This window comes from Tachysurus vachellii, chromosome 26 (genome assembly GCF_030014155.1).
Source record: "Tachysurus vachellii isolate PV-2020 chromosome 26, HZAU_Pvac_v1, whole genome shotgun sequence".
NCBI lineage: Eukaryota > Metazoa > Chordata > Actinopteri > Siluriformes > Bagridae > Tachysurus > Tachysurus vachellii.
Genome location: NC_083485.1, coordinates 15,963,077 through 15,986,291, shown reverse-complemented (window position 1 = coordinate 15,986,291; position 23,215 = coordinate 15,963,077). Strand labels below are relative to the sequence as shown.

Below are 23,215 nucleotides of genomic sequence, written 5' to 3'. Positions count from 1 at the left end.
ATAAACAATAAATAAATGTATGGCATCTTTACACTCATTATCTTTTAGAGAGTCGTTAACAAAGTGCCTATAAAGACACACACAGAGAGAGAGAGAGAGAGAGAGAGAGAGAGAGAGAGAGAGAGAGAGAGAGAGAGAGAGAGAGAGAGAGAGAGAGAGAGAGAGAGAGAGAGAGAGAGAGAGAGAGAGAGAGAGAGAGAGAGCGCTTCTCAGGTACCAAGTCATTGAAAAAGCACTTTGCTTTTATTTCATTTTTCCCTTCTCAATGAGATCATTATACAAGAGAAAAAAAGGATCAATGTTTTACAGCTCTGAAAGCAGAGGATAAACAACATGTAAGGAGAAAAGGCTGCTGAACCCGTGGAGCAGCTCAGACAACAGAACTTAAATAATCAAAAGGAAAAAAAAACGCTGGAGTTTACAGAGAAAACACGTGAGCCTGTACAGATAACGATGCAGGTCAGATGTACGCTGATCACATCCCATTCTCAAACAGGAGGTGGAGGGGAAAAAAAAACAACAACATCCCGTTTGCAGAATAGGAATAGTCTTTAAAGCGTTCCTCATGTTCCACAGCAGGCAGGAGGCGCCTCTTTATTTACACCGGCACAAAGTTCATGTATTTTTTATTTTTTGACAGCCAAAAGCACCTTTTAAATTTTTCCATGTGGTTGTGGAATGAGATGCTCAGCTGATATCCTCACCAACACACCTTTTAAACAAAACAAATAAAAAAAAAAAAAAAAAAGAAGCCGTGTTGCTCGTGGAACCCATTAAATCCCTTGGACAATGCTGTTTACTGTCTATTAAGGCTGGGCGACACATGACCATGATATGCAGAACACAATTATTTTGATGAGTAACAAACTGTATGGTAAAGTTGAAGAGGTTTAAACAAACTTTTAACAACCAATTCATTTCAGGGGGGCATTTAGAAACTGATCTTCCAGTATCTGGTACCTTAGATGTGGTTTGTTATTTTTAATTTCAGACTTTGACGTTTTTAGACTAAAATACTGGACACTTAAAGCAGTCGTGATTCATGAGGAAGGAGGCAGAGGGCGGTTTATGTTTTTATATATATATATATATAAAAAAACCTCTTGCACTTCTCATCCATGATCAAAAAAAAACACCAATTCCTACTGTCTTTACAGCAACAGATCAGATCAACTACTACACAAGAAAAATAAAGCACCATTTAACGCTGAAGTGCCCTACGTTTACACACACACACACACACACACACACTTTCAAACAGCTCAAAAATTACATAATGAACTTCACACACACATGCTTATATTCTTTTAAATGCTGACACGGTGCTTAAAAACCAAAAATAGTCAAAGATTACATTTGAATTGGGGAAAAGAATGCAAAGAAAGATTAAAAAAAAAGTTCTGTTATCTAGAACAAAAATCTTCAAATTATGGGGTGTGACTGTTTTATTTCAGTAAAATGTGCCCTTTCATAACAGAGCAAATAGGCGCTGAATTAAGATTTTATATATATAAAGAAATAAAATTTCATGGTTTTCAGTAAAAAAAAAAAAAGAAGACACTGCAGTTCTTAAACATGACATGTTCATCAATTCTCAATCATGCTGCTGAAAAACTACAGCCTGGCCCCTGCTGCTGGGGCAATTTTGGCAAATGGGGTGGGGTGACGAAACAACTCACCATGAGGATTTTTCTCCTTTTTTTCTTTTTTAAATCATCGTTCTTTAAATGGAAAATAAATAACAAGGATCTTGAGAGTCAGCTTAGAAGAGTCCCAAGCTATCATGTCTATGTATATATTTTATATTATATATATATATATATATATATATATATATATATATATATATGAGTACATTTTTATATATAGATATATTTCAATACATCTCTCTATCCGTGCTTATGCAGGGAGTGTCCCATTCTGGTGCTCCTGTGATTCAGTCTGTGGTGGTCCAGTGACGGATGACGGACGAATGACAAACTACTGAGAGAGAGAGAGAGAGAGAGAGAGAGAGAGAGAGAGAGAGAGAGAGAGAGAAAGGTCCTTGGTTCTATTTCAGAGCCTCTGTATCATGAAGTGGAGAAGGTATCAGCTCTGTAATCAAGCCTTGCTCTCCTCCACTTTAATGTTCTGAGGTTTAATGGCTCCGGTGCGGTTCGGCTTCCCTGGTCCAACTACAGTGGCCTCTTGCAGTTTTCCAGGAATCACCGACGACGAAGAGGCCGCCTTCAGATCGGATACGACCTGCCGAGCCTCACGAAGGACCTTCATGAGAACAACCGAAAGAGAGCATCAGTGCTGTAAACACACCGTAAACAGACAACAAAGAAATCATTACATTCTGACTGCTGGAGCGGTGCGTTAAAGCAGAGTTACAGCTAAAACCCTGAAGTAGCTCAGTTTTATAGAACAGCCTCCACACTAACGGTGGGGTCACTTGGACCTGCAGTCATAAGAGAAACTTCTTATAATGCAGTAAGTCACATTTGAACAGGCCATGTTTAAATAATGCATGATTTATTGCAATGCATGTAGAGAATGTAATTTTTTGGATTTAAGACACGGCTCATGGTGACAATCGTGACGATAGAGGCAAGCTGACAGCTCAGCAGTATGTTTAATGTCACTGTGTAATATAATGGCTGAGCATTTCACAGTTCGACATGAAAACCAGGTGGACAGGGATGTTGTTTCTAAAGCTTCAGCATGTACATATAAGGTTTACATATAAAGCCTTGCTTCTCCATGCATTATACATTATCTTATAGACATTAACATAACAAAAATTGTTTGTAGATGTTCCACAGCATTCAATACACATTATCATCATCATCATTATTATCATTATATTACAGCAGCTCTAATTTCTTATATGACAATCAAGAATAAGTATAATAAGTATAAACGATCAACATTGTTCCATAGCTGCGTTGTGTTATACTGATTCTACAAATACAACAATATAAGAAATAAAAGAAGTGGATGAACTGAAATTACCTATATTTTTTTTGTACAGTGGGTGGCTCACCTTCGTGCCCTCCTCTGCACCCTTATTTGGGGGCTCCGGGTTGTTAGGGGGAGCGCAGTGGGTAGGATCGCGGCCTGGGCTCGTGTAAGGGGTAGAGCGCATAATTACAGCCTTGTTTACCTGCATTACAGGTCTCTGTATAGGGTTTGGGTAAGGCCCACTGGTAGGGGTGCGCATGTGCATTACCATGTTGCCCTGTGGAGGGGGCACCTGAGAGAAAGAATAAAGACAAATAGTTAAGAATGCATTAAAAGGTGCGTATTTGGAATCTTCTGTAAATGTAAACACCTGTTGGGCGTAATGGCCTGGGAGCGGGCCGACGTTTGGAGGGACACCGGGGCCAGACGGCTTCCCACTGGGGCTGGCTGAACCTGGCCTGGAACGATAGATGAAAAGGAAATACATGACGATTAACTTCAATAAATAAATAAAAATAAATAAATAAGCTCCATTTTGCAGCATTTACACACCTGTACGGACCACCAGGTATCCCAGGTGAGTGGCTGGCTTTATCAGGGAATTGAAATCCTTTCATCTCCAGCTGAGATGGCTGAAAAACCAAAGCTAAAGTTAAAGTATTACAAATAAAACGACAGCAAAAACTTAGAAATGAATAAAAGGTTGAAACGGTGATGCGATCACCTCTCGGCCGGCAGCAATGACCGGTGGCTGGGACGCGGAGGGGATGATGCGACGTGGGGCGCCGACAGACAGGTTCTGTCCCTGCTGAAGCTGGATGGACTGCGGGAGGATCAGGTGCTGCTGGGCCGAACCGTAACGCAGCTGAGAGCCGGGTAAAGGCATCGTCACCTAGACACGTACAAAATAGAATTTGAAAGAAAGTAGAATTTTGTACATTAAACCAACACGGCTACAACTGACCATATAATTAATTTTTTTTTTATTACAAAATATACAACAATACCTGAATGAGCTGCGAGTCCATGAGCTGAGACGTGCCCATTCCCGCAGCCTGGTTGATGGTGCTGTCGTAAACCAGCGCCTGGCTGCCGTTAATGGGCTGGAAGTGTGAGCCAGATTGCTGCTTCACCATCTCGGAAGGCTGCATGCCGGGGAACGCCGAGTACGGCCCTTTGAGTTGGGCTGCTCCAGAAAGCACCATCGCACTTGGGTGGGACAGGCTGGGCTGCATGTACACCTGTGACCTGCGGATAAAACGAACGAACAAAAATGAACGCCTGTTCGCTATTTTCCCCGACAGAAATTTCGAGATTTTGTCTTATGTACCTGAAAGCAGGGATAGAGTTGAACATCTCTTGGGACTGAGAGACAGGCAGACCGCCCCGGAGTCCGAGCTGAGCCTGAGCCTGCAGAGATGTGTGAATGGAGATGGGGATCTGCTGAGCGGCTGCAGCCTGATACACACACACGGAAATGTGAATTTATGGCCCAAACCAAGCTGTATGAGGAAACGTTATTCTGCATTACAGGTTAATTAGCTTCTTACCTGTTGGTAGCTTTGCTGCTGAGTCATTGTCGGCGGCACCAAACGAGGCTGGCTTTGAAACATGTGGCCGTCCAGGTACAGAGGTGGGATGTGATTACCTACAAAAGTGGCATTAAATCATTTAAGGTGTAACGTGCATAAAAAGAACTGCATTCTCTTTTAATATCTCAAATGAATCTTAAAACACACACCGGAATAAATCTGACCTTGCATGGAGACGGAGGGCGCGACAGAGGCCACGGGCATAGGGGGCATGGAGACGCCTCCAAAAGAGCTGTAGCTGACCGCGCTGGACGAGCTGCAAGGGGGTTGAGTGACTGAACCGGCGCCGCCTGGAGAACCCTGCTCAGGGAGGGATTGAGAGTTCTCCCAGGCTTTACGTGCAGACTCCATCTGCACAAACATCGTTACATAAATAACAACATAAGCATGCAAGTATCAGACACTTGTTAGTAAACAGTTTTAGTTCATATAATCCGATATTTAAGGGGTTCCTCCGATATTTAAGCTCTTTGCATGTGCATTGTCATGTACCTTGAGAGTGAGGTCGGTGGTAGGGAAGGAAATGGTGTTGAGGTTGATGCCAGGTTGCAGGTGATCTCTGCGCAGCATAGGAATACCCTGAGCAAGGCCCGCCTACAACGCACACAGGCACATCAATTACAAAGAAAATAACGGATTAATTCAACAACGTACGCGTTTCAGCCGATCTTACACTAACGCCACTGCCTGTAACATGTCTGTGACCAACACCACCGTTACTCAATCCGCATTATCTATAAAACAAGCACCACTGCCTGTAACACAGCCACGAATAAAAGTAATCTGTAACACCACGATAACTCCAATAACTAACACGGTCTCAGTAACTGTAAAACCACGGTCTCCTATGACGACACTATAACTGTCACATCACACTAACGCCGCTGCTTGGAACAGCTCTGTAACTACACCGTAACGAGCACAGTCACAGTAACGCCAGCGAACACGACACTATCATCTGTAACACTAATTAAATAAAAGTAACCAAAAACATTAACAAAACTGATGAAACTACTGAAACCCACGTTACTGGCGAGAGCATCCTGCAGCTTGGTGACAGGGTTGGACACGACCACCGGTGCCGATCCTGGAGGGAGGCTAAAGTCCGAGTCCTTGGGGCTGACTCCGAACTCGATGGGTGGGACGGGGATAACGTTTTCGACGTGGATGTCCACTCCGTTAACGGGAGTGATCGGGCCTTCAAGACGCTCCACTCCCTCAGAACCCTTGCGGTTCTTCAGAGAGCGCTCGTTTCCGATCGGCCCAGGTTTGTGCTCTTTGCTCTGCTCTGGCCCTGCGTCTGAATCCTGCGAGAGACGACGGTACGGACAGGAATAAATAAAAATAATACGGTTTATTAAAAATAAGGTTATGTGCCAAATAAACGTTAACTGTTTGAGAAGGAAATATTGATAAATCAAGCACAACCTCTGAGTTTGGTTCACTCCCAGTGTATGAAACCTGCTTTGTCCACGAGTCTCCGCCGGACGACTGAACTGTAAGCGCTTCAAAGTAAGGGAAAAAACGAGTGTGAAACTATACAAGTTGTTAAAGCCATTCCTATATCAGGATGAAGAGCGTATAGTGTTACCTGTGCTGTTGGTCTCCCAGATCTCAGTGCCAAGGTTATTGCTCGAGAGGGTTTCCTCGGGCTGTTCGATGGAGATGCCGCTTTGCTTCTTTGCGAAACGAGGAGGCATTTTTGAAGTGATCGCTCTGTTCTTTACCATTACCTGTGGAAACACGTACGATTTTAAACCCTATAAAGATGGGATTAGTTTGTTATCAAAATTATTGCAATAAAGAAAAATTCACTGTCTGTTTCTGTAAGTCTAGTTCACTAAAACTCACTGGTGCTCCTTGTTCCTTCCTCCTTCGCTCGTCCTCCTGCGGGCGCCGCTGTTTTTTGGCGAGCGCGTCTTGGAATCCGTCAGGACTTGGAACAGAGACTCTAGAATCGCTTTCAACTGTTGGAAAGAGTTAAGAACAAAAAGTTTGCCCTGTTTGCGGCAGCTGCTACGTAGACATGTTTATTAATAAATAGATATGATGATGTATTATTTTGCTCTTACTTGGGTAGCTGTTGAGGTCGTATTGTGAAAGCGGCTCCGACAAGTCTCCCTTTATGCTCCTCGGCTTTAGGTCTTTCTCCAGCTTCTTCCCTGAAGCGTCGGTGTTGCTGATGGAAAGGCCGTCTTCTGTCTGCTCTACACCGTACACCGACCCAGCATTCAAGCCCGATGCTGTGTCCTCGGGACTCCTGCACATTTTAACACGGGTTACTTTATTCCTTCTAGCTCGCTACAGAGATAAGCAGACATGTCGGTCTATGACCGTGAACTCACCGTCTGCAGTTGGTCGTCATTCCGTTCTGCCAACCGTCGTTTCGGTTAGACGACCCGCCGACGGAAGGAGCGTCTGTGGATCGGGGCATTTTTGAGCTCTCCAAAATGTCGCTCTTACGATTCTGTCGGTCCACCAGAGGGCGCTGGCTGGAGAAACTTCTCTTGGAGAGCTCTCGTTTCTCAGAGCCTGGCTCCCCATGGCCCACTTCTACAGGTGCGTCGCCACGCTTCTCTCTCCAGTCGTTCAGGTCACTGTTTTCCGATCCAGTCTCCCAGTCCTCACCCTGAGGTGTGAAATCATGCTGCCTATTTCCAGAATACTGACCAGGCCAATGGTCCTCTCCGGGTTTGGATCGACCGGACCAAGGATTTATAAAATCCCCATTGACGTACTCCTCACTGTTCCACTGCCCTCCGGTTTCTCGTTCCTGGCGTAGACGTCTAAACCTCGGAGGTTTGTCTTGTCGAGGAGGGCGTCGCCTTCTCAGTGGCCGGTTGTCTGAATTATCGTTGTCACCGTGGTAGTCTCCTTCCCGATCTTCGGCGCCGTTCTCGAAAGATGAAGCAAACTTTGGAGGGTATTTCAGATCGCATTCTGCCGATTTTCTAGAGGAGTCGCCACTTGTAAAGGTGTAGCCGTTCTCCTGAATGGATCCACTTCCAAACTGGTTCCCTCTTCCCCTCCAAGTGGTAAAATCTTTTGATCCAAACCCACGGTTATATCCAGTGTTCAAGCGTGGAGGAAGAGACCGACCAAAACTTCTCGTCTTGGGTTTTTCCCTCGCTTCTCCACTAATGCTCTGATCGTTATTGTAAACCTTATTGGAGCGCCAGGAATCACGGTCTGCCCTTTTAGTGTCTCCAGAAGAGGAATAAGCAGCCTCTCCATTCTCTCCATTTTTCTGGCGGCGCCGCTTGGGCAGCTCTTCGTATTCAGAGGCCTCGCTCAGAGTCTCGCTCACGTTCCTTCTTCGTGGTTTGCCTCTTTGCAAATCTTCAGTTTTGACAAAATCCCTTGACCCTCGGCCCCGGCCTGTTCGTTGGATATTTCCGGTGTTGTACACGCCCCTATTGTTTTCACTACGCCCTCCTCGGCCTCCGCCACGTGAGTTAAACTCCCTAAATCCTCTGCCTCTACCTCGCCCTGCCCCTCTGGCTCCAGCAAAAGCCTGTTCTTCATCTATAAAGATCCAGTTGTTTCGACGAGGCACTGGAGGCTCTCTGCTTTCAGGGTTCTCCTTCACCTGGGAATTACTGCCATCCCATCCATTCTCCTTGTTGGATTCTTCATTCAGGTTGCTGGATTTCTCGACTTTTGGACGAGAAGGTTGTTTTTCCTCGTGAGAGGCCACAGGAGGACCTGGGTGCCTGCTAATTGAAGGCTGGTTGTCCTTTTTCAAGTCATAGACATTGGTAAGGACTTCCTTCTCGAGTCTATACGGAACAGGCTTCTCTTCTGGTTCTGATTTGGGCTTCTCGTTCTCCTTGTCCTCCACCTTCAGGGCCTTGAGCACTGGTTTCTTGATAGGACCCGTCCTTCTGAAGGTTCTGCCGATCGGCTCGGACGGTTGGCTGACCCCACTGCTACTGCTAGACCCTGGATCGGACCACTGCACGGCATCTTTATCTTTCTTTATAGAGTCGTCTTTCCTCCAGAAACCAGAATCAAAACTCTTCTCCTTGCACTCACACACGTCGTCACGAGAATCCGGATCTCTCTGGTGCCGGTTTGAGGAAACATCTTTCTGGTGCTCGGTTTTCGAGTACTCACTGTGTCCTGCCTGAGACGCATCTTCGTCTCGCTGCGAACTAAGAGATATATTGGACCCTCTGCTTGGGTGGTAGCCCTGATGGATGAGATTTTCTGAAGGGCTTTCAGCACGTTCTATCCCTCTCTCCTCATACGAGTCCTGCTGAGAGCACGACCGGTCGCTCCTGCAAAATGAAAATAACTCAAATTCCAAGTTTTTAACGTTTCAAAAGTCAAAAGTTAAAAAAACAAAACAAAACAAAACAAAAGAAACGTCTTGAGTACCTGTCGTCTGCCTGACTTCTCTCAGCGCTCTCGTGCTGTCTCTGATAAGGTGGGGTGAAACTGCGTGCAGGTGGATACCCATCTTGGCTCCAAACTGAGTACGTGTCAGAGTGTGCCTTCTTCTCTTGGTGCATGCTGGAATGGCCGCCCTCGTCTGAGGCAGACCCAGGGCTGTTGAGGCGGTCCTGCTGCATGGCAGACTTCCCTACACCTGTGCGGAAAAGGCATGTAAATAAATACCTTATACGTTAAGCTGTAACACCGTGTTTCTGGCTCGTTCTCGTACCCGAGGAGTGGACGTTAGGAGTATAATAATCGACTGTTGAGCGTCCCTGGGTCATCCGTGGGTCCATGTAAGGGGGCATCATCATCCAGCGGGGGTCAAAGCCAAGCACATGAGGGGGATAATACCCTCTTTGAGCTGGACCAGACCCAGCCTGCTGCCACTGCTGCATCTTATACAGCTGATCCTGAAAACAGAGAAAATAATTAAAATTGGTCACAGAAATACATAAACAGTCCACAGTGTATCTAAAGGATCAAAGTTCCCACAAATGTCTGGACAGACTACACAAGCTCTACAAAAAGCAGACACGCACTCGCCTGAGAATGCTGATCCTGTAGAATTACAAGATTAATATTTTAAAGCAGGCCGTTCCCAAGAGATTTCATCTGTACATGCTCACCTGCTGCTGCTTTTGGAAGCGTGGGGGAACGGCTTTCTGGTGCCGTTGGGTGTAGTCAGGACCATCGTCCTCACTCCTGTAGCTGAAATCGTCCCTGTAATCCTGGCTGTGGAGCGAGTCGAATTTCTGCTCAGAAACATCTGCATAAGGAAAAAGGAATGGGAAAGGTGGGGGATAAATAATCAGGATGCACAAACATGTATTACTCACTTGTACAAACAATCTGAAAGATCTTGATTTTAAAAAAAAACAAAAAAACAAAAACACACAATACAGCCAAAATTACGTAGTAATTAAACGCAGAAACTTGTTCAGCAGTCTACTGTTCATACCTTTATTTCCATGCTGCCAGGCTTCCTGATGAGCTTTGCCCGTCTCTCTCCCAGGTGACAGCAACAGCTCTTTATTTTCTCCTCCGTGCACATCTCCACTGTGTGCTGGTCTCTCTATTTTGCCAAATTTCTCGTCCAGTTTCTTGAGTTTTTCAGCACAGGCAGCCAGCCTCTCCTCTCGTGCACGCCTCTCCTCCTCCTCACGCCTCCGACGTGCCCTTTCCACAGCCTCAGAAACGTCCGGAGAGACAAATTTTCCCCGAGGAGGAAGGGGAGCAGAACGCTGAGGCTCGTCCTGTTCCTCCAGAGACTCGTTCACACCGCTGCTCTTCTGCTGCGGAGGAGAAAATAAAATTAAAATAAATGAATAAAAGGAAACCTCGGATAAGATTAATTCTTTATTATAATTGACAACTTGCACTTTTGTTACCTGCAGGTCGGTGGAGCCGTATCTGCTGTTGGATTTTCTGGAAGGCAAAGGATCCTGCTGGTGATGGTACAAGTCCTCCTGATCGTCGGAGCTCATGGATGACTGTCGGTCACGACGAGATTCCCACTCTCCCCTGATAACAAACCTGAACATAACTAACATGCTCAACTGGACATAATTATTCAACGTGTACGTGTTAAAATGATTCTGAGACGCACCAGATCTTGCTCTTCTCACTGGGTAAGTGATCCTCTTCGTCGTCACTGAATTTGAGCTTCTCGCTGTAATCCACCTCCTCATGAAGACCTGGAATGATGATGAATCGGTTTAACACCTGAACGGCACGTAATCGGATCATCAGTGATGAACCAAACGACTACACATAACTAGACCCGAAACGTCTGCAAAGGGCTGTAGGTTTGTGAAGAGCGATAACGGTCTTTCTTTTGAATGGTTTTGAGTGTTTACCTGCCCATCCGTCCTCACAGTCATTATCTAGGTCATCCAGGTCTTTCAGATCATCTGGGTTGATGATGGCAGGACGGGAAGGCCGGTCGCCAGGACGCCGAATTGGCCGAGGAGAGGGACGAGGTGGGACGCGGGCAAAACGGCTCTCTCTCCTCACGTCTCCGCTACAAACAGAATAAGTCATTAATTTTAGTGACACTTAGTGACGTGACATACGGCTAAGTACGGTGACCCATACTGAGAATTCGTTCTCTGCATTTAACCCATCCAAAGTGCACACACACAGCAGTGAACACACACACACACCGTGAACACACACCCGGAGCAGTGGGCAGCCATTTATGCTGCGGCGCCTGGGGAGCAGTTGGGGGGTTCGGTGCCTTGCTCAAGGGCACCTCAGTCGTGGTATTGTCGGCCCGAGACTCGAACCCACAACCTTAGGGTTAGGAGTCAGACTCTCTAACCATTAGGCCACGACCTCCCCAACTCGAAGCACACAGATTTGAATCCAGACTTAATTACCCATCAAAAGGATTGATAAATAATTCAGCGATTATAAAAACAAACATTTGAGATATTGGAACTTGTAGTTTTTTTTTTAAACATCAGAACAAACAGTAAATGCGTTCTTACTTGACTGGATCAGGAGGAGGGTAAGGGGGCCTAAATGTGGGACGAGCATCAAAGCGCATAGGGGCAACAACGGCGGCAGCAGAAGAGCCGTGCTCGGTAGAACCCGGACCATCAGGAGTCTCCTTGGAACACATCTGAATTGGGGGGGGTTTTAAAAAACATTCAGTAAGATGTGAACGGTAACATGCGACATCCCAAGCTAAACCTTTCTACTTGGGGTGTGTTGGGACACCACCGTCGGCCTGGGAAGTGACCACTGACTGACATCACTGAAAATCTCTCTCGCTTTAAAAACAATCATTTTAATTTGTCACTTTATTAGGATTAAAATTTACACTCAATTCTCGGGAAAAAATCCTTACTAATAAACCTTTGAAAGTCTTAGACCTTGTTGCCTATATATAGAGGAACTTTTTATGGCCTAAAGTGAGCCACTAACAGACGAAAAAAAAGAAAAGAAAATAAATAAAAAACACTAGGCATCATAAAATATTTAGAAAAACAAAAAAAAGAACAATACTAAAACTAATCAGAGTACACAAACTTCAAACCTGACCTCAATAACAAAAAAATAATGTTCAGCATTAATGAGTGTTTACTGTATGGAGCCCTTACAAAAGCAGGCAGCATGTCATGGTAGGTGGTGGTGGAGGAGTGATGGAGCTGATACTGCAGCCCAGGGGTTGGTCGGCGAGTGGGTGGAGCCAGTCGAACGGAAGGGTCCTTTGGGTCAGATGAAGCCGTGCTGGCCGCGTTGGCAGAAGAGGAAGTGGTGGAGGTGGAAGATGAGGATGGAGGAGGAAGAGGACTGGTAGCCTCAGGAGAGGCACTGGTTTTGCCCTCTGGATCGGAGGAGAGGGCTGAGGACAGAGATGGGGGCTGAAGATACCTCCCTCCACCCTCCCTCCAACTCGTCACATCTGAACATACACACAAAAAAACCACCCACATGTAAGTGTGACTTCTTTAGAAAACCAACAGATTTCCTAAGAAAAAAAAAAACATTTTCCTCTCATTTATACACTTTCATTCATTTTCAGTGCTGAATGTCAGACCTTGAATTCACTTCTATAGGCATGTGGAGCGGATAGAAGGCGACAAGGTTTTTATTGCTTTGCGCACATGTAGCGTAGGTCATCGCACATTTCAAATCAACGACCTTTGGGTTTGTGTGCCTACGTTACGATGTACCTAACGAACGCAAACGAGCCGAAGCGAACACACTCACTCTGAGGGCGGAGGCTTGGTCCTGGCCCATACGACGGATCGAAGACGATTTTTTCCTTGCCAACCTTGTCCTGTTCTCCTGCTGCTTTCAGCGTCGGAAATTCCTCGTGAGAGAAGGGCTGCAGTCGGTTTGAGACCCTTAAACCTGTAAGAAAATGAAGGGAAAAAAACGACGTTTCGGTCTAAACCGGAAATCAAACACTATTCCCAGAAGCTAAGAATTTTATGAAATTGAATGAAATTTCACTACATTATAATACAAATCAGACACTTTAATGCTAATTAAAAACACTTCTTCTAAAAAAAAATCTTTTTTAACCAATTTGAGTAGATTACTAACATTTAAAGACTCCAACAGGTCAACCCACCCATAAACAAACACACACACATGTTCAAGCAAAGTCGTTCAGCCTTTTTTTAAAAAGCCAAACAGATCCTAATACATGTTCAACCTCTTTGGTGCTAAACGTCGGACCTTGAATTCACTCCTGTTGGCACACGGAGCTGATAAAAGGCGACACGGTTCTCGTTTTTGTGCACGTGATGGTTATGTATCTAACAGGATCACAAGGAAACGAGTGACAGGATGTAACACACATTACCATCTTGATCTAGTGCCTTTCCATTTAGTTGTGCCCATTGCTTTGGTCCACCGGTGCTTGTGCTCTGTAAAGAAACGAAGCGTGAAGGTTATTACGTCTCTCAAGCTTTTAAGTGTGGATTTACAAAAAAATATCTTCCCTAAAACAGTAAGAGTGCTGTGTGTTTATCAGGTGTTTTTCTCAGGTTAATAAATCCACGATTACTTATTTTTGGTTAAGAAATTTTGGCCGTTGTTCTTTTTGATGTTTATAATTTATCTCCTGAGACAGTTTTATTTTTTACCTCCTGACTGGCTGCCGCTGTAGGCTTCTGAAGATTGGAGACGGATTTCTGCAAAGGCAGCGGCTGCTGCGGCTCCGGCGGCTGTGCTGTCAACACAACGGAACTGAACGAACAGAAAGGGACAAGAGACGATTATCCTCACGGCTGAAAACGGCTTCATTTACGGGTCCGTTTATGATCGTAACTCATCAGCCAATCGATTGTAAGCGGAATACGCTGTGATGTGGATGAGCAAACTTTTCTCTTTACACACCTGCACTATTGAGAGATTTATCAAAACAGATTATATTTCAGTTCCTCATATAAACCTGGAGCTGCTGAACAGAGCAGGGTGACTTTCAATAAAATATTACAAGACTTAAAGGCATTTCTAGGAGACATAATGTGTGTCATGAGAAACAGCAGTGCGGTGTTTCAAAAAAACTATTTTTTGAGATGTAAATTAACATTGAAAAGGGAAAAAATATCCACTTAACAGCAAAATTACTGAAACAAACGCTCATGAATGGAGCAAACTGCTAATCTGATTGGTTCACAGTTCACGTAATCAACTGAAAACCAGTTAGATTCTGAGACGAACCCCATCACGACTCGGCCGTCACACAGAGTCGCCTTGTGATATCGTTTGTATAATCTTTACATGCACACAGTCTCCTGTTCTTCACACTCGCTCACACGGTCCTTCAGCTTGGAGAAATGTTTGCTTTATTGCAGTGCCTTGGTTTACAACTGAGGCCAAGAGAAGACGACACACAAACACACCTTTCTATCACCAGCTCTCTCTAATGTTCTTTCTCTTTAGTTCAACAAGGAAATGTTAAGTTTTACGCTTAGGGGAAACAAAAAAGAAATAAATAAACAGAGGAGACAATAAGAAAAGATCACTTGAAAAGATTCCCTTCAGGTTTTTCAGGGGAAAAAAAGAAGCAGATAAACGTTTGTCCCTCGTGTGAGACGTTTACTACATAAACGTGCTTGACTTTAGATCTCTAAAGGCCTTAGAGAGAACACCCACCTCTTTTGATCGGGTTGTTCCTGCTTGTTCGCCCATCCTGTTCCGTCTTTGGGCACGATAATCACGTTTGGATCGTTTCCTCTGTTCTCGGACTTCAGGCTCGGCAGGTGAGCAGGCGGGGGCATGCGCCGGGCAGCGGCCACTTTACCAAGACTCTGTAAGCCATGTCGAGCAACAACTGCAAGAAAACAAAATGAATAAGCATAAGAATATAAACATGTAAAACAAACAAAAAAAAAAAAACATTATAAAAGATGGATAAAAAACAAAAAAAAAAAAACTAAAATAATAAAAATGCAATACATTTAACTGACAGAAAAAAAAAGAAAAAGATGTATTAAAACTTAAGAGTTAAACAGGTGATGTGTAAAGTATCTGAACCTCACCTGTGGTTTTCTGAGTTTCTATTGACTTTCCCTTGTACTTGTCAAATAGGTTGAGCGAGGAATACTTGCTTTTCCCATCCTTGGACTTGGTTATTTGCCCCAAACGATCTGACATTGCGATGAAATGTCATCGAGTATGAAAGTTTTTCTCTGCACCTCTTCCTCTGTACCGTCTGTTTCTATAAAGAGACACACACATGCCCGATAACACACAGCTATAAAGACACACACATGCCTGATAACACACACAGTTATAACAGTGCTGCTGAGATCTGGATTGTGATTGGTCACAGAGTGTTAATTCTTCTCTAGTTAATTCTCTAAAACAACTGTAACTTAATCTGTGTGTCTTTGACTGCACTGCAAATTTATATATCGGACTTTTCTCCTAGTCACCTCACATATGTTAAGGACTCTTCCCAAAAGAAAAAAAAAAACAAAAATAAAAAAGGCACCTTGTGTGTGTTCATGAACGCATACGTAAGCGGGTGAATTTAAAAGTTTGAGAGACAGGAATGATTTTCTAGCGAGTAAGATCACAGCAACAGAAAGGTTCCTGTGTTCTAAGGGAATATCAGAACTTGTGATGTCACCATTTTCTCTCTCTCTCTCTCTCTCTCACACACACACACACTACCAGACCCCTGTTATGCTCTCTGACTCTGTGCGGTTCTTTGCACAGGTAAGTGTGCACTCCTGGTGAAATCATTCCTGTTTAAATAATAAAAAAAAATGATTTGACTGAATCGACTCAGTGGAATGAATTAAACCTGACGTGTGTTTTTGTAAACCCTTCTCAATCTTACAGCAGCAATACATAAAGGTAGATTTAAAAAAAAAAAAAAAAAAAAAAAAAAAAAAAAATATATATATCAAGCAATATTAAAAATAAACAAGCAAAACTTTTAATAATCAAAGCATAACCAGTAACCAACTAAAAGGTTTTCCATTAAAAAACTGATCCCGATACCAGCGATACAGTCTAACGGAACATTTATAACATCACTGCCGTATCTCTGGACCCTGCATCAGAACTTTAAGGAAACTAAAAAGCAGCTATATCTCTCTGTTCCAGTGGCATGTGGCATGGCTGACGACAGCTACAGATAAACTACAGCTCTGGGCTTTGAAATCGAGTGAGAGAGCCAAAAGTACTGTGAACAAACCAGAGGAAGCCATTAGGACAGCAGGAAGAAACCTTAAGAGGAGCCGTTCTCCGAGAAACCCATCCTCATCAGGGTGACACCAGGTTATAGCAGCAATTCAGACAGAATTAAATGTACACACAAGGATCTGCATGATTTCACCAATTTATTAAGTGATTTTATTTCTATACAATTTGGCATGTCAGGGTTTCCATCTTCCGTTGAGTAAAATCAACCCGAAAGACGATTTTCTATGCGAACGTCACCACACGTTGGAAATAAAGATGTTTGGCTGCTCGTCTGTTTCTCAAATACTTTGGTTTTTGTTTTTAGTGTCTTGTCATTTTCAGGTAATTGCTGTAAATCTGGTTCCACCAAAACTGAAAGAAGATCCAGAACATCTTCCCTCAGTTGCTCATAGTGTAAACACATGACCGCGTTACCAGAACATTGTACGGTTTACGTAGAAATCACGGCCTTGCTGAAAGTCACTCCGCCTGCAGTCGTTTTTATCGCCATGTGTGAAACTTATTACAGGCGACCCATCGATAAACTACTCCGAACTGCTTAAACAGGGCTCCAACACAAGCCTGACTGCTGATTAGACTGAAGCCAAGACTTATACAGTATGTACAGAAAAACTCGCTTAAAAATAAGAAGTAGGACTGCGTTTGACGCTGAAACTCAGGGTGACCATTTTGTTTAGATGTCACTTTGCTGAACTCAGAGATTGTACACAATTTTCTTTCTTTAGATCAGGTTCCATGTAGAGATCATGAAAAGGTCCAAACACCTAAAACACTGCTGCAGACAAGGAAGGAAAAATCAGAGTTCGCTCTGTTCATCAGATACGGAGTACAAATGGGTCACGTGTAAAGTGTAGAGAAATCTCACGTGTTTAAAAGCGTACTATACGAATTTAACATCATAGCTTCATCCAAACTAGTTCAGTTGTATAACCAAGGTTTAGAGCTTGACATCTTCACTTTGACACCAAGATCAACATCTCAGACAAATAGAACACATAACTGTAAAGAATCACCTAAAATAAACACGTGAATTATTTTAATTTTATTTACACGAACCGTTTAAACGTTATTTCTGCACTCAAGGCCGCGCTGTTAGTTTGTTAGCTTATATATAGATATATAAAAATCACAGATTTAGTACAAACTAAATAAAATATTAAAGTTGGGGGAAAATGTTTCGAAATGCTATTAATTTAATGGATTAAATACAAAAACACAAACTAAACAAACCGACACAAGCTTCAGCACGCAGCATTAACTCGAACCTGCTAATCAGCTAGCAAGCTTTATTAGCGAGAATAAATAAAACACGGAGAAATAAAACACGGTTTACGTGTAAAACCGTAAACGTTCAACAACAAAAAACATTATTGATAACAAACAAACGGTTATTTAAAAAAAAAAAAAAAAAAGATTACCTCACAATTTCCACCAATAGGGCAGGAATGTTGCTTGTGCTAAGCTAACGTCGCGAATGTAAACAAGGCTAATCACAGTATGCTAGTTAGCATAACTAGCAGACGGCTAATTTATCGTGACGGAAAACAAAAACTCGTGAGATGTGATTATAAACTCGATATATTACGTTATATATAACGCGTATATATGTGTATATGTGTGTATATACGCATATAAACGTATATAATGTTTAACATCCGCTTTTATTAAAACTGTGAGACACTTTAATAAATAACGGTCTGATGCTAATCTCCATGCTAAAGGCTAGTTTTAACACAAACACTGACGATATTAATCCCGAAGCCCGCAGACGTGATGTTTTAGTGATAAAACGAATAAAAGTCGCACATTCACGTCAGAAGCTCGTTTAAAAACAGGGAGGTTAAAGATGAAGGATTAAAGATGGCGCCGTTCGGAACAAAAGCAACAATAAAGTCTGGAGCTGAAAACCTGAAGGGAAAAAAAGGCTCATTTTTAGCATCAAAACTCACCGAATCAACGTGTCGCCTTCAGTTTAGATCAGATGTTCAGAAATATTTCCACCTGCGGTTAAAACCTAAAAGGATGGATGAGGATTCTTAGGGACGAAATTTGTTAATCTGGGATTTTTTTTTTTTCTTTCCCGTTTTTTTTTTTTATGTTGCCTGTAGCTGCGGCTCCGGCCTACTGAAGTCTGTCGGAAATTACGCAGCTAGTGTGAAGGAGGCGCGCAACAGCGACGTCTGCTGGCTGTTTTAGATCATTACACTTCAGCTCAAGAGTCAAGAAGCTTTTATTGTCATTTCAACCATATATAGCTGTTGCAGTACACAGTGACATGAGACAACGTTTCTCCAGGATTGTGGTGCTACATAAAACAAAGACAGGGCTATAAAGCTTAGTCCTAGATACATAAAGTGTAACTGTGCAACCTTGTGCAAACAGTGCAGGACAAGACAGACTAGACAGTGCAAGACAAAAGACAGTGCAGACGAAAAGTTACAAGACAATACAAAAAAGACAATACACAAAAGACAATAAACAGAAACAGAAACAACGCCGACCAGTGTAAATACTGTATGTTCAGACATACAGTATTTACATATTCTATAACGCACATCCATGACACTTCTGTATCCGTACACTCTGTTGCACCTTAACATATTATATATATAATATATATATTTATATTTATACATTACAATACATTATTAGTACATATTGTATATAATGTGTAGTGCTATTGAAAGTATGTCTAATAGTACTCTGTGTGTACTGACTACGTACGAGCACATTGCACATTTGCACATTTTCACCTGTATGTAAATTGTTTCTGCAATTTCTGGAGCACGCTCCCAAGAATTTCACTCACCAAGGCACATGTGCTGTGGTGATGTGACAATAAAAGTGACTTGACTTGACCTGACGTTATTCGTGTTACACATAAAATAAAAAGGTCCAAATCAAATTCAGATTTTATTTGTCACATACAGAACCATTACACAGTAGGACACGTAGAGAAATGGTTAAACGTTCCCATTGAAGAGTTACAAAAAGAAAAAGAAAAAAATTATTTAATTATATGAAATCTAAAATCTAAACTTTAAGTCAATTTGATAAAGTCTTATTTATAAATTGATTTAAATGTATTTAATCATCACTTATCTCTCTCTCTCTCTCTCTCTCTCTCTCTCTCTCTATATATATATATATATATATATATATATATATATATATATATATATATATATATATATGACGTTATCAAATAAAAAAAGAGTTTTTTTGAAGTAAATTATTCATTAAATAAGATTGAAATAAAATAATAATTGCTGTAAAATACGGAAAGTATTTTAAATCTGTGATTGAGGTTCACAGCTTTAAACTTTTATACATTTTAGTAAAAAAAAAAATTTAGTTAAAAGTTTTACCTTTTTATTTTTTTTTTTAGTATTTAACGTGTTTTGTGTTGAACCTGCGTTGATTGTGTTAGCTTTACTGCTCCACCAGGGGGCGGCAGACTCACAGAATCTCATCAACATATGGACACAGAAGAGGTTCTGCTCACACAGGAAATTGAATAACGCCGTTTAATGAATTCATTCGTTCATTTTAGTGTTTATGACATAAATGTTACCGTTAAGTGGAAGCATGTTTGTGATGGAAACATGAATTTTCACTACATTTCTTAAATGAATCAGAAATGAACCTCTCTGGAGCTTTAACTGTTAATGAGAAAAAACGTTACACAAACAGAGTAAAATAGCAGCTGTCAGTGCTGCAGGGAGGAGACATGAGCTGTGTGTGTGTGTGTGTGTGTGTGTGTGTGTGTGTGTGTGTGAGCTCAGGAGAGATTAAACTTCATGTGTAACACACAGAGGTCTGTTCAGCTCTGATATTCAGCTACATTATCTGTCCTCAATGTGTGTGTGTGTTTGTGTTTGTGTCCCAGTTCAGGGTTTTTATATAATCCACCACACTGTGAACATAATAATAATAATAATAACAATAATAATAATAATAATAAAATAATAATAATAATAAATAAATTTTTCCATTATTATGAGAAAATCCATTTCTGCAAGGAAAAAGAAAGGTTATTTATTTATTTAATATTTTTTCTTTAAAATGTAAAATTGGAGAGTTATATTAATAAACAAATAATAATAATACAAATAACTAATAAATTCTTGTGCACATTTGTGTCAGCACATTATAGCAGTTTATTTAAATAAAACGTATAACACTAATGTTTAAATAAGGACAGCAATTTACAATATACTCTAAATTATTTATAATAAATAGTAAAATAGATGCACAATAAAGTTACTCCTAAAGATACTGCTGCACATTAGTTACACAACAAAAACATAAAAAGGCAGAAACTGTGTAATAATAATGAAATAATGATGATACAATAATAAATTAGATGCCTCAAGTGTTCAGACCTTGCCATTTTATAAAAAACACGAAACAGATGGTAGATGAACACAGTTATTCAATACCAAGAGCAAAGTGCAGTGTTTACACTGACAAACGCTGCTGAAAGCTGATTGGCTGACAGCGGCCATGTTTTTTTTTTTCCAGTAAAAGTTCTGCATCAAAAATCCACTTAGAGTTACAACACTTATCTAATCATGAGTGACAACTGACTAAGGAAATTAGGCCCCACCTCCTGAGAATTGATTGATATGTTGTGGACATATTGGACATAAAAAAACACAACTTTTAATTGGTAATTGTCATTGTTAGGTTTCAGGAAGACATTTTGTGAAGATGAACCAAAAATTGTAAACTAGTAATAGTAGCTAACAAAGTGCCAGAACACACACACAAGCACACACACTCACACAAACACACACTCACACACAAACACACTCACACACAAACACTCTCACACACACTCACACACACAAACACACACACGTGGACATTTTTGTGCTAATTAAACTCTCACTCACAGCACGATTGTTTTTACAGACTATCAATTCGGACACGCTTCCAAGGCGACAGATGTTGTGTTTATGGGATGAAAAATCTAGCACGTCGGCTTTCAGAATCCCGACAACGGTGTCATAAAAAAGAATCCCAGCAACTGGAAGGTGTAAAAGATCCGAATCACACTCCTGGTCTTAATCCATTATAATGAGTGGATGACATTTTAGTTAAAGCCAAATCCTAAAATACATGGTGGATTCTTCAGTCTGATCAGCAGCATCAGGGTCAGAATCCTCAAAACATTTAGAAACATTTAAAGAAAAGTCTAAGTTAACTTTAAGGAGTAAAGACGCAAAAATCAGACACCAAAAACAACTAAGTTTGATGTTATAAGTTGGTGTTATTTCACATGTATCACTAAAAGCTAAATGCTGGTGTGTGTGTGTGTGTGGGTGTGCACTAGTAGAAGGGGCCCCAGCTGAGCGTCCCTATAGACAGCAGCGTCTGGCAGGCGCTGGACGGCAGCCACATCGTCTCCACCAGGATGTAGTGGAGAGAACCGAGGGCAAATCCGCACGCCATATCGGTTACGTGATGCTGCCCGAGCAGAACCCTGGAGAGTCCGACCAGAAAGGCCCACAGAACTAACAGAACCCGCAGGGGAACTGCCAGGACCAGGTGAGACAGCAGGAACCGGGACACCATCGTCGCCCTGCTGGCATGAGCCGCGGGGAAAGAGTACTCATCCATCGCCACACAGTCCAGGAAGCCCGGGTTCATTTCCCATGGTCCTCTGCGCTTCACTAGCTTCTGCACTCCAGCGACCATCAGGATGTCAAGGACCAGGGCTGGACGGACAGGAAGTGTAACATTTACTACCACTTACTACAATTTACTACCACGTCATGGAAAGAAAGGAAGAAAGGAAGGGAGGGAGAAAAGAAAGAAAGAAATAAAGGATGATAAAGGATTTCACCCAGCAGTAGGTTGATCAGCACTTCCTGTCCAGCCTGGGTGCTGCTGCGTGTCAGACACACCAGCGTGCCGCCGATCCACGTGAGTCCGTGTCCGGTGAGCGCGAGCAGGGTGACGACGGTCCGCACGCTGCCACACGAGGACGATGCGTGCGCGCACACACCGAGGCGCTTGGACAGGTGGATGTCGATGGCCAAGAGTGAGCTGACCGCGATGCCCCTTAGGGACGGGTTCAGCCGCATGCAGTCATCCTCTGGCCACCGCGGCGTCTCTGCGCGCTCCTTCACGCCTTCACTTGGTGCCTGCGGCTCGTGCTCATGCTGCTGATGGGGTTTGATGTGGCTCTCTCTCCGCGCCGCGCCGCCATTACGCTGCGACTGATGGAGGGAGAGGAACTCCGCGCGCCCCAGCACGTCCCTGCGCGCTCGCGCTCTTATCCGGCTCGGGTTACAAGGCATCTTCGCGCTGGCCAACGACTGTTTGTTTGTTTGTTTTATTAACGAGAATTAAATAAACAAACAAACAAACCAATTCGCAGTAGTTGTAGTGGTAGTACAGTAACACAGCGTGCGCGCTACATCCATTGGGGATGTAGTGGACACGCCCATCTCCAGCAGCGCAGATATATATTAATTCATGTGTTTGTTTACTTGTTTGTCTGTAGGTTTAGTAATGATTTGTCCTAGTGTGTATTTTTAGAACAATTGGTTATTTTACGTTTCTATTTGATCCCCGTAAAGCATCACGCGCCCCCTATTTTTAGCTCCAAGTGGAATAATCCGTTTCCATGGAATCATTCAGCGGCAATTTCAAGAGCTTCAACAGAAAAAAAGATAATAATAATAATAATAATAATAATAATAATAATAATAATAATAATATTCATTCACTTCACTCATTGCAGTGATTTAACAGAACTAAAACTGAAAGTATACAAACATTTATTTCATGTTTAATTTAAAAACAAGCATTTTGTGTGTAATAAACTGTAACGTTTATTTATTTCTCTTTTCCTACATGAATTGCCCAGAACTCAAATCATTTAACTTTACTTAAGAAAATTCAAAATAATTTCCTTCAAAACTCAAAGTATTTAAGGCAACTGATTGCCATAAGAACATTCAGTACAATTAACTAAAAAAATCATCTTTTTTCTTATGAAAAAGTGAATAATAATAATAATAATAATAATAATAATAATAATAATATAT

General features: G+C 42.2%; 2 protein-coding genes and 1 non-coding gene across 12 annotated transcripts; all 3 read right to left on the bottom strand.

Annotated features, from left to right (window-relative positions):
• Positions 1 to 224: 224 nt before the first annotated feature.
• On the bottom strand, positions 225 to 18,291 carry prrc2b (proline-rich coiled-coil 2B). 9 transcript variants are annotated; one of them, XM_060863117.1, is made up of 31 exons: positions 18,104 to 18,291; positions 14,981 to 15,159; positions 14,595 to 14,772; positions 13,580 to 13,682; positions 13,297 to 13,360; positions 12,696 to 12,839; positions 12,083 to 12,387; positions 11,468 to 11,601; positions 10,835 to 10,998; positions 10,585 to 10,672; positions 10,367 to 10,511; positions 9,937 to 10,270; positions 9,605 to 9,744; positions 9,205 to 9,388; positions 8,919 to 9,129; positions 6,884 to 8,818; positions 6,611 to 6,798; positions 6,390 to 6,505; positions 6,130 to 6,271; positions 5,967 to 6,043; positions 5,564 to 5,845; positions 5,031 to 5,132; positions 4,688 to 4,889; positions 4,497 to 4,594; positions 4,277 to 4,404; positions 3,954 to 4,194; positions 3,671 to 3,838; positions 3,499 to 3,578; positions 3,317 to 3,404; positions 3,029 to 3,238; positions 225 to 2,265 (listed from the first exon to the last, which is right to left on the bottom strand). In XM_060863117.1, the coding sequence occupies exons 2-31, from the start codon at positions 15,093 to 15,095 to the stop codon at positions 2,101 to 2,103; spliced, it is 6,531 nt and encodes a 2,176-aa protein (XP_060719100.1). In that variant the 5' UTR covers positions 15,096 to 15,159; positions 18,104 to 18,291; the 3' UTR covers positions 225 to 2,100. The 9 variants fall into 9 exon arrangements, with proteins under 9 accessions (XP_060719100.1, XP_060719104.1, XP_060719102.1 ...); XM_060863121.1 differs by having other exon boundaries at positions 4,703 to 4,889; XM_060863119.1 differs by having other exon boundaries at positions 9,937 to 10,267.
• LOC132841445 (small nucleolar RNA SNORA68) lies at positions 12,512 to 12,645 on the bottom strand. The gene has a single exon (XR_009647917.1). It is a non-coding gene; the product is annotated as a small nucleolar RNA SNORA68 (small nucleolar RNA).
• A 2,239-nt stretch (positions 18,292 to 20,530) lies between the features above and the next one.
• Positions 20,531 to 23,152, bottom strand: LOC132840731 (inactive phospholipid phosphatase 7). Of its 2 annotated transcripts, none has more exons than XM_060862671.1 (2): positions 22,006 to 23,152; positions 20,531 to 21,910 (listed from the first exon to the last, which is right to left on the bottom strand). In XM_060862671.1, the coding sequence occupies exons 1-2, from the start codon at positions 22,460 to 22,462 to the stop codon at positions 21,489 to 21,491; spliced, it is 879 nt and encodes a 292-aa protein (XP_060718654.1). In that variant the 5' UTR covers positions 22,463 to 23,152; the 3' UTR covers positions 20,531 to 21,488. The 2 variants fall into 2 exon arrangements, with proteins under 2 accessions (XP_060718654.1, XP_060718653.1); XM_060862670.1 differs by having other exon boundaries at positions 20,531 to 21,877; positions 22,006 to 23,144.
• Between the last annotated feature and the right edge of the window lie 63 nt (positions 23,153 to 23,215).

What these genes read in the sequence shown, in the direction of transcription:
- prrc2b (XM_060863117.1), bottom strand. Translation starts at nt 15,095, where the DNA reads ATGTCAGATCGTTTGGGGCAAATAACCAAGTCCAAGGATGGGAAAAGC. An exon ending in AGAAACTCAGAAAACCACAG is followed by an intron (nt 14,773 to 14,980) that starts GTGAGGTTCAGA and finishes GTTTTCTTGCAG; the next exon opens with TTGTTGCTCGACATGGCTTA. An exon ending in CCTCCTCCTGATCCAGTCAA is followed by an intron (nt 10,999 to 11,467) that starts GTAAGAACGCAT and finishes TTCTGTTTGTAG; the next exon opens with CGGAGACGTGAGGAGAGAGA.
- LOC132840731 (XM_060862671.1), bottom strand. Translation starts at nt 22,462, where the DNA reads ATGCCTTGTAACCCGAGCCGGATAAGAGCGCGAGCGCGCAGGGACGTG. An exon ending in GCTGATCAACCTACTGCTGG is followed by an intron (nt 21,911 to 22,005) that starts GTGAAATCCTTT and finishes AATTGTAGTAAG; the next exon opens with TGGTAGTAAATGTTACACTT.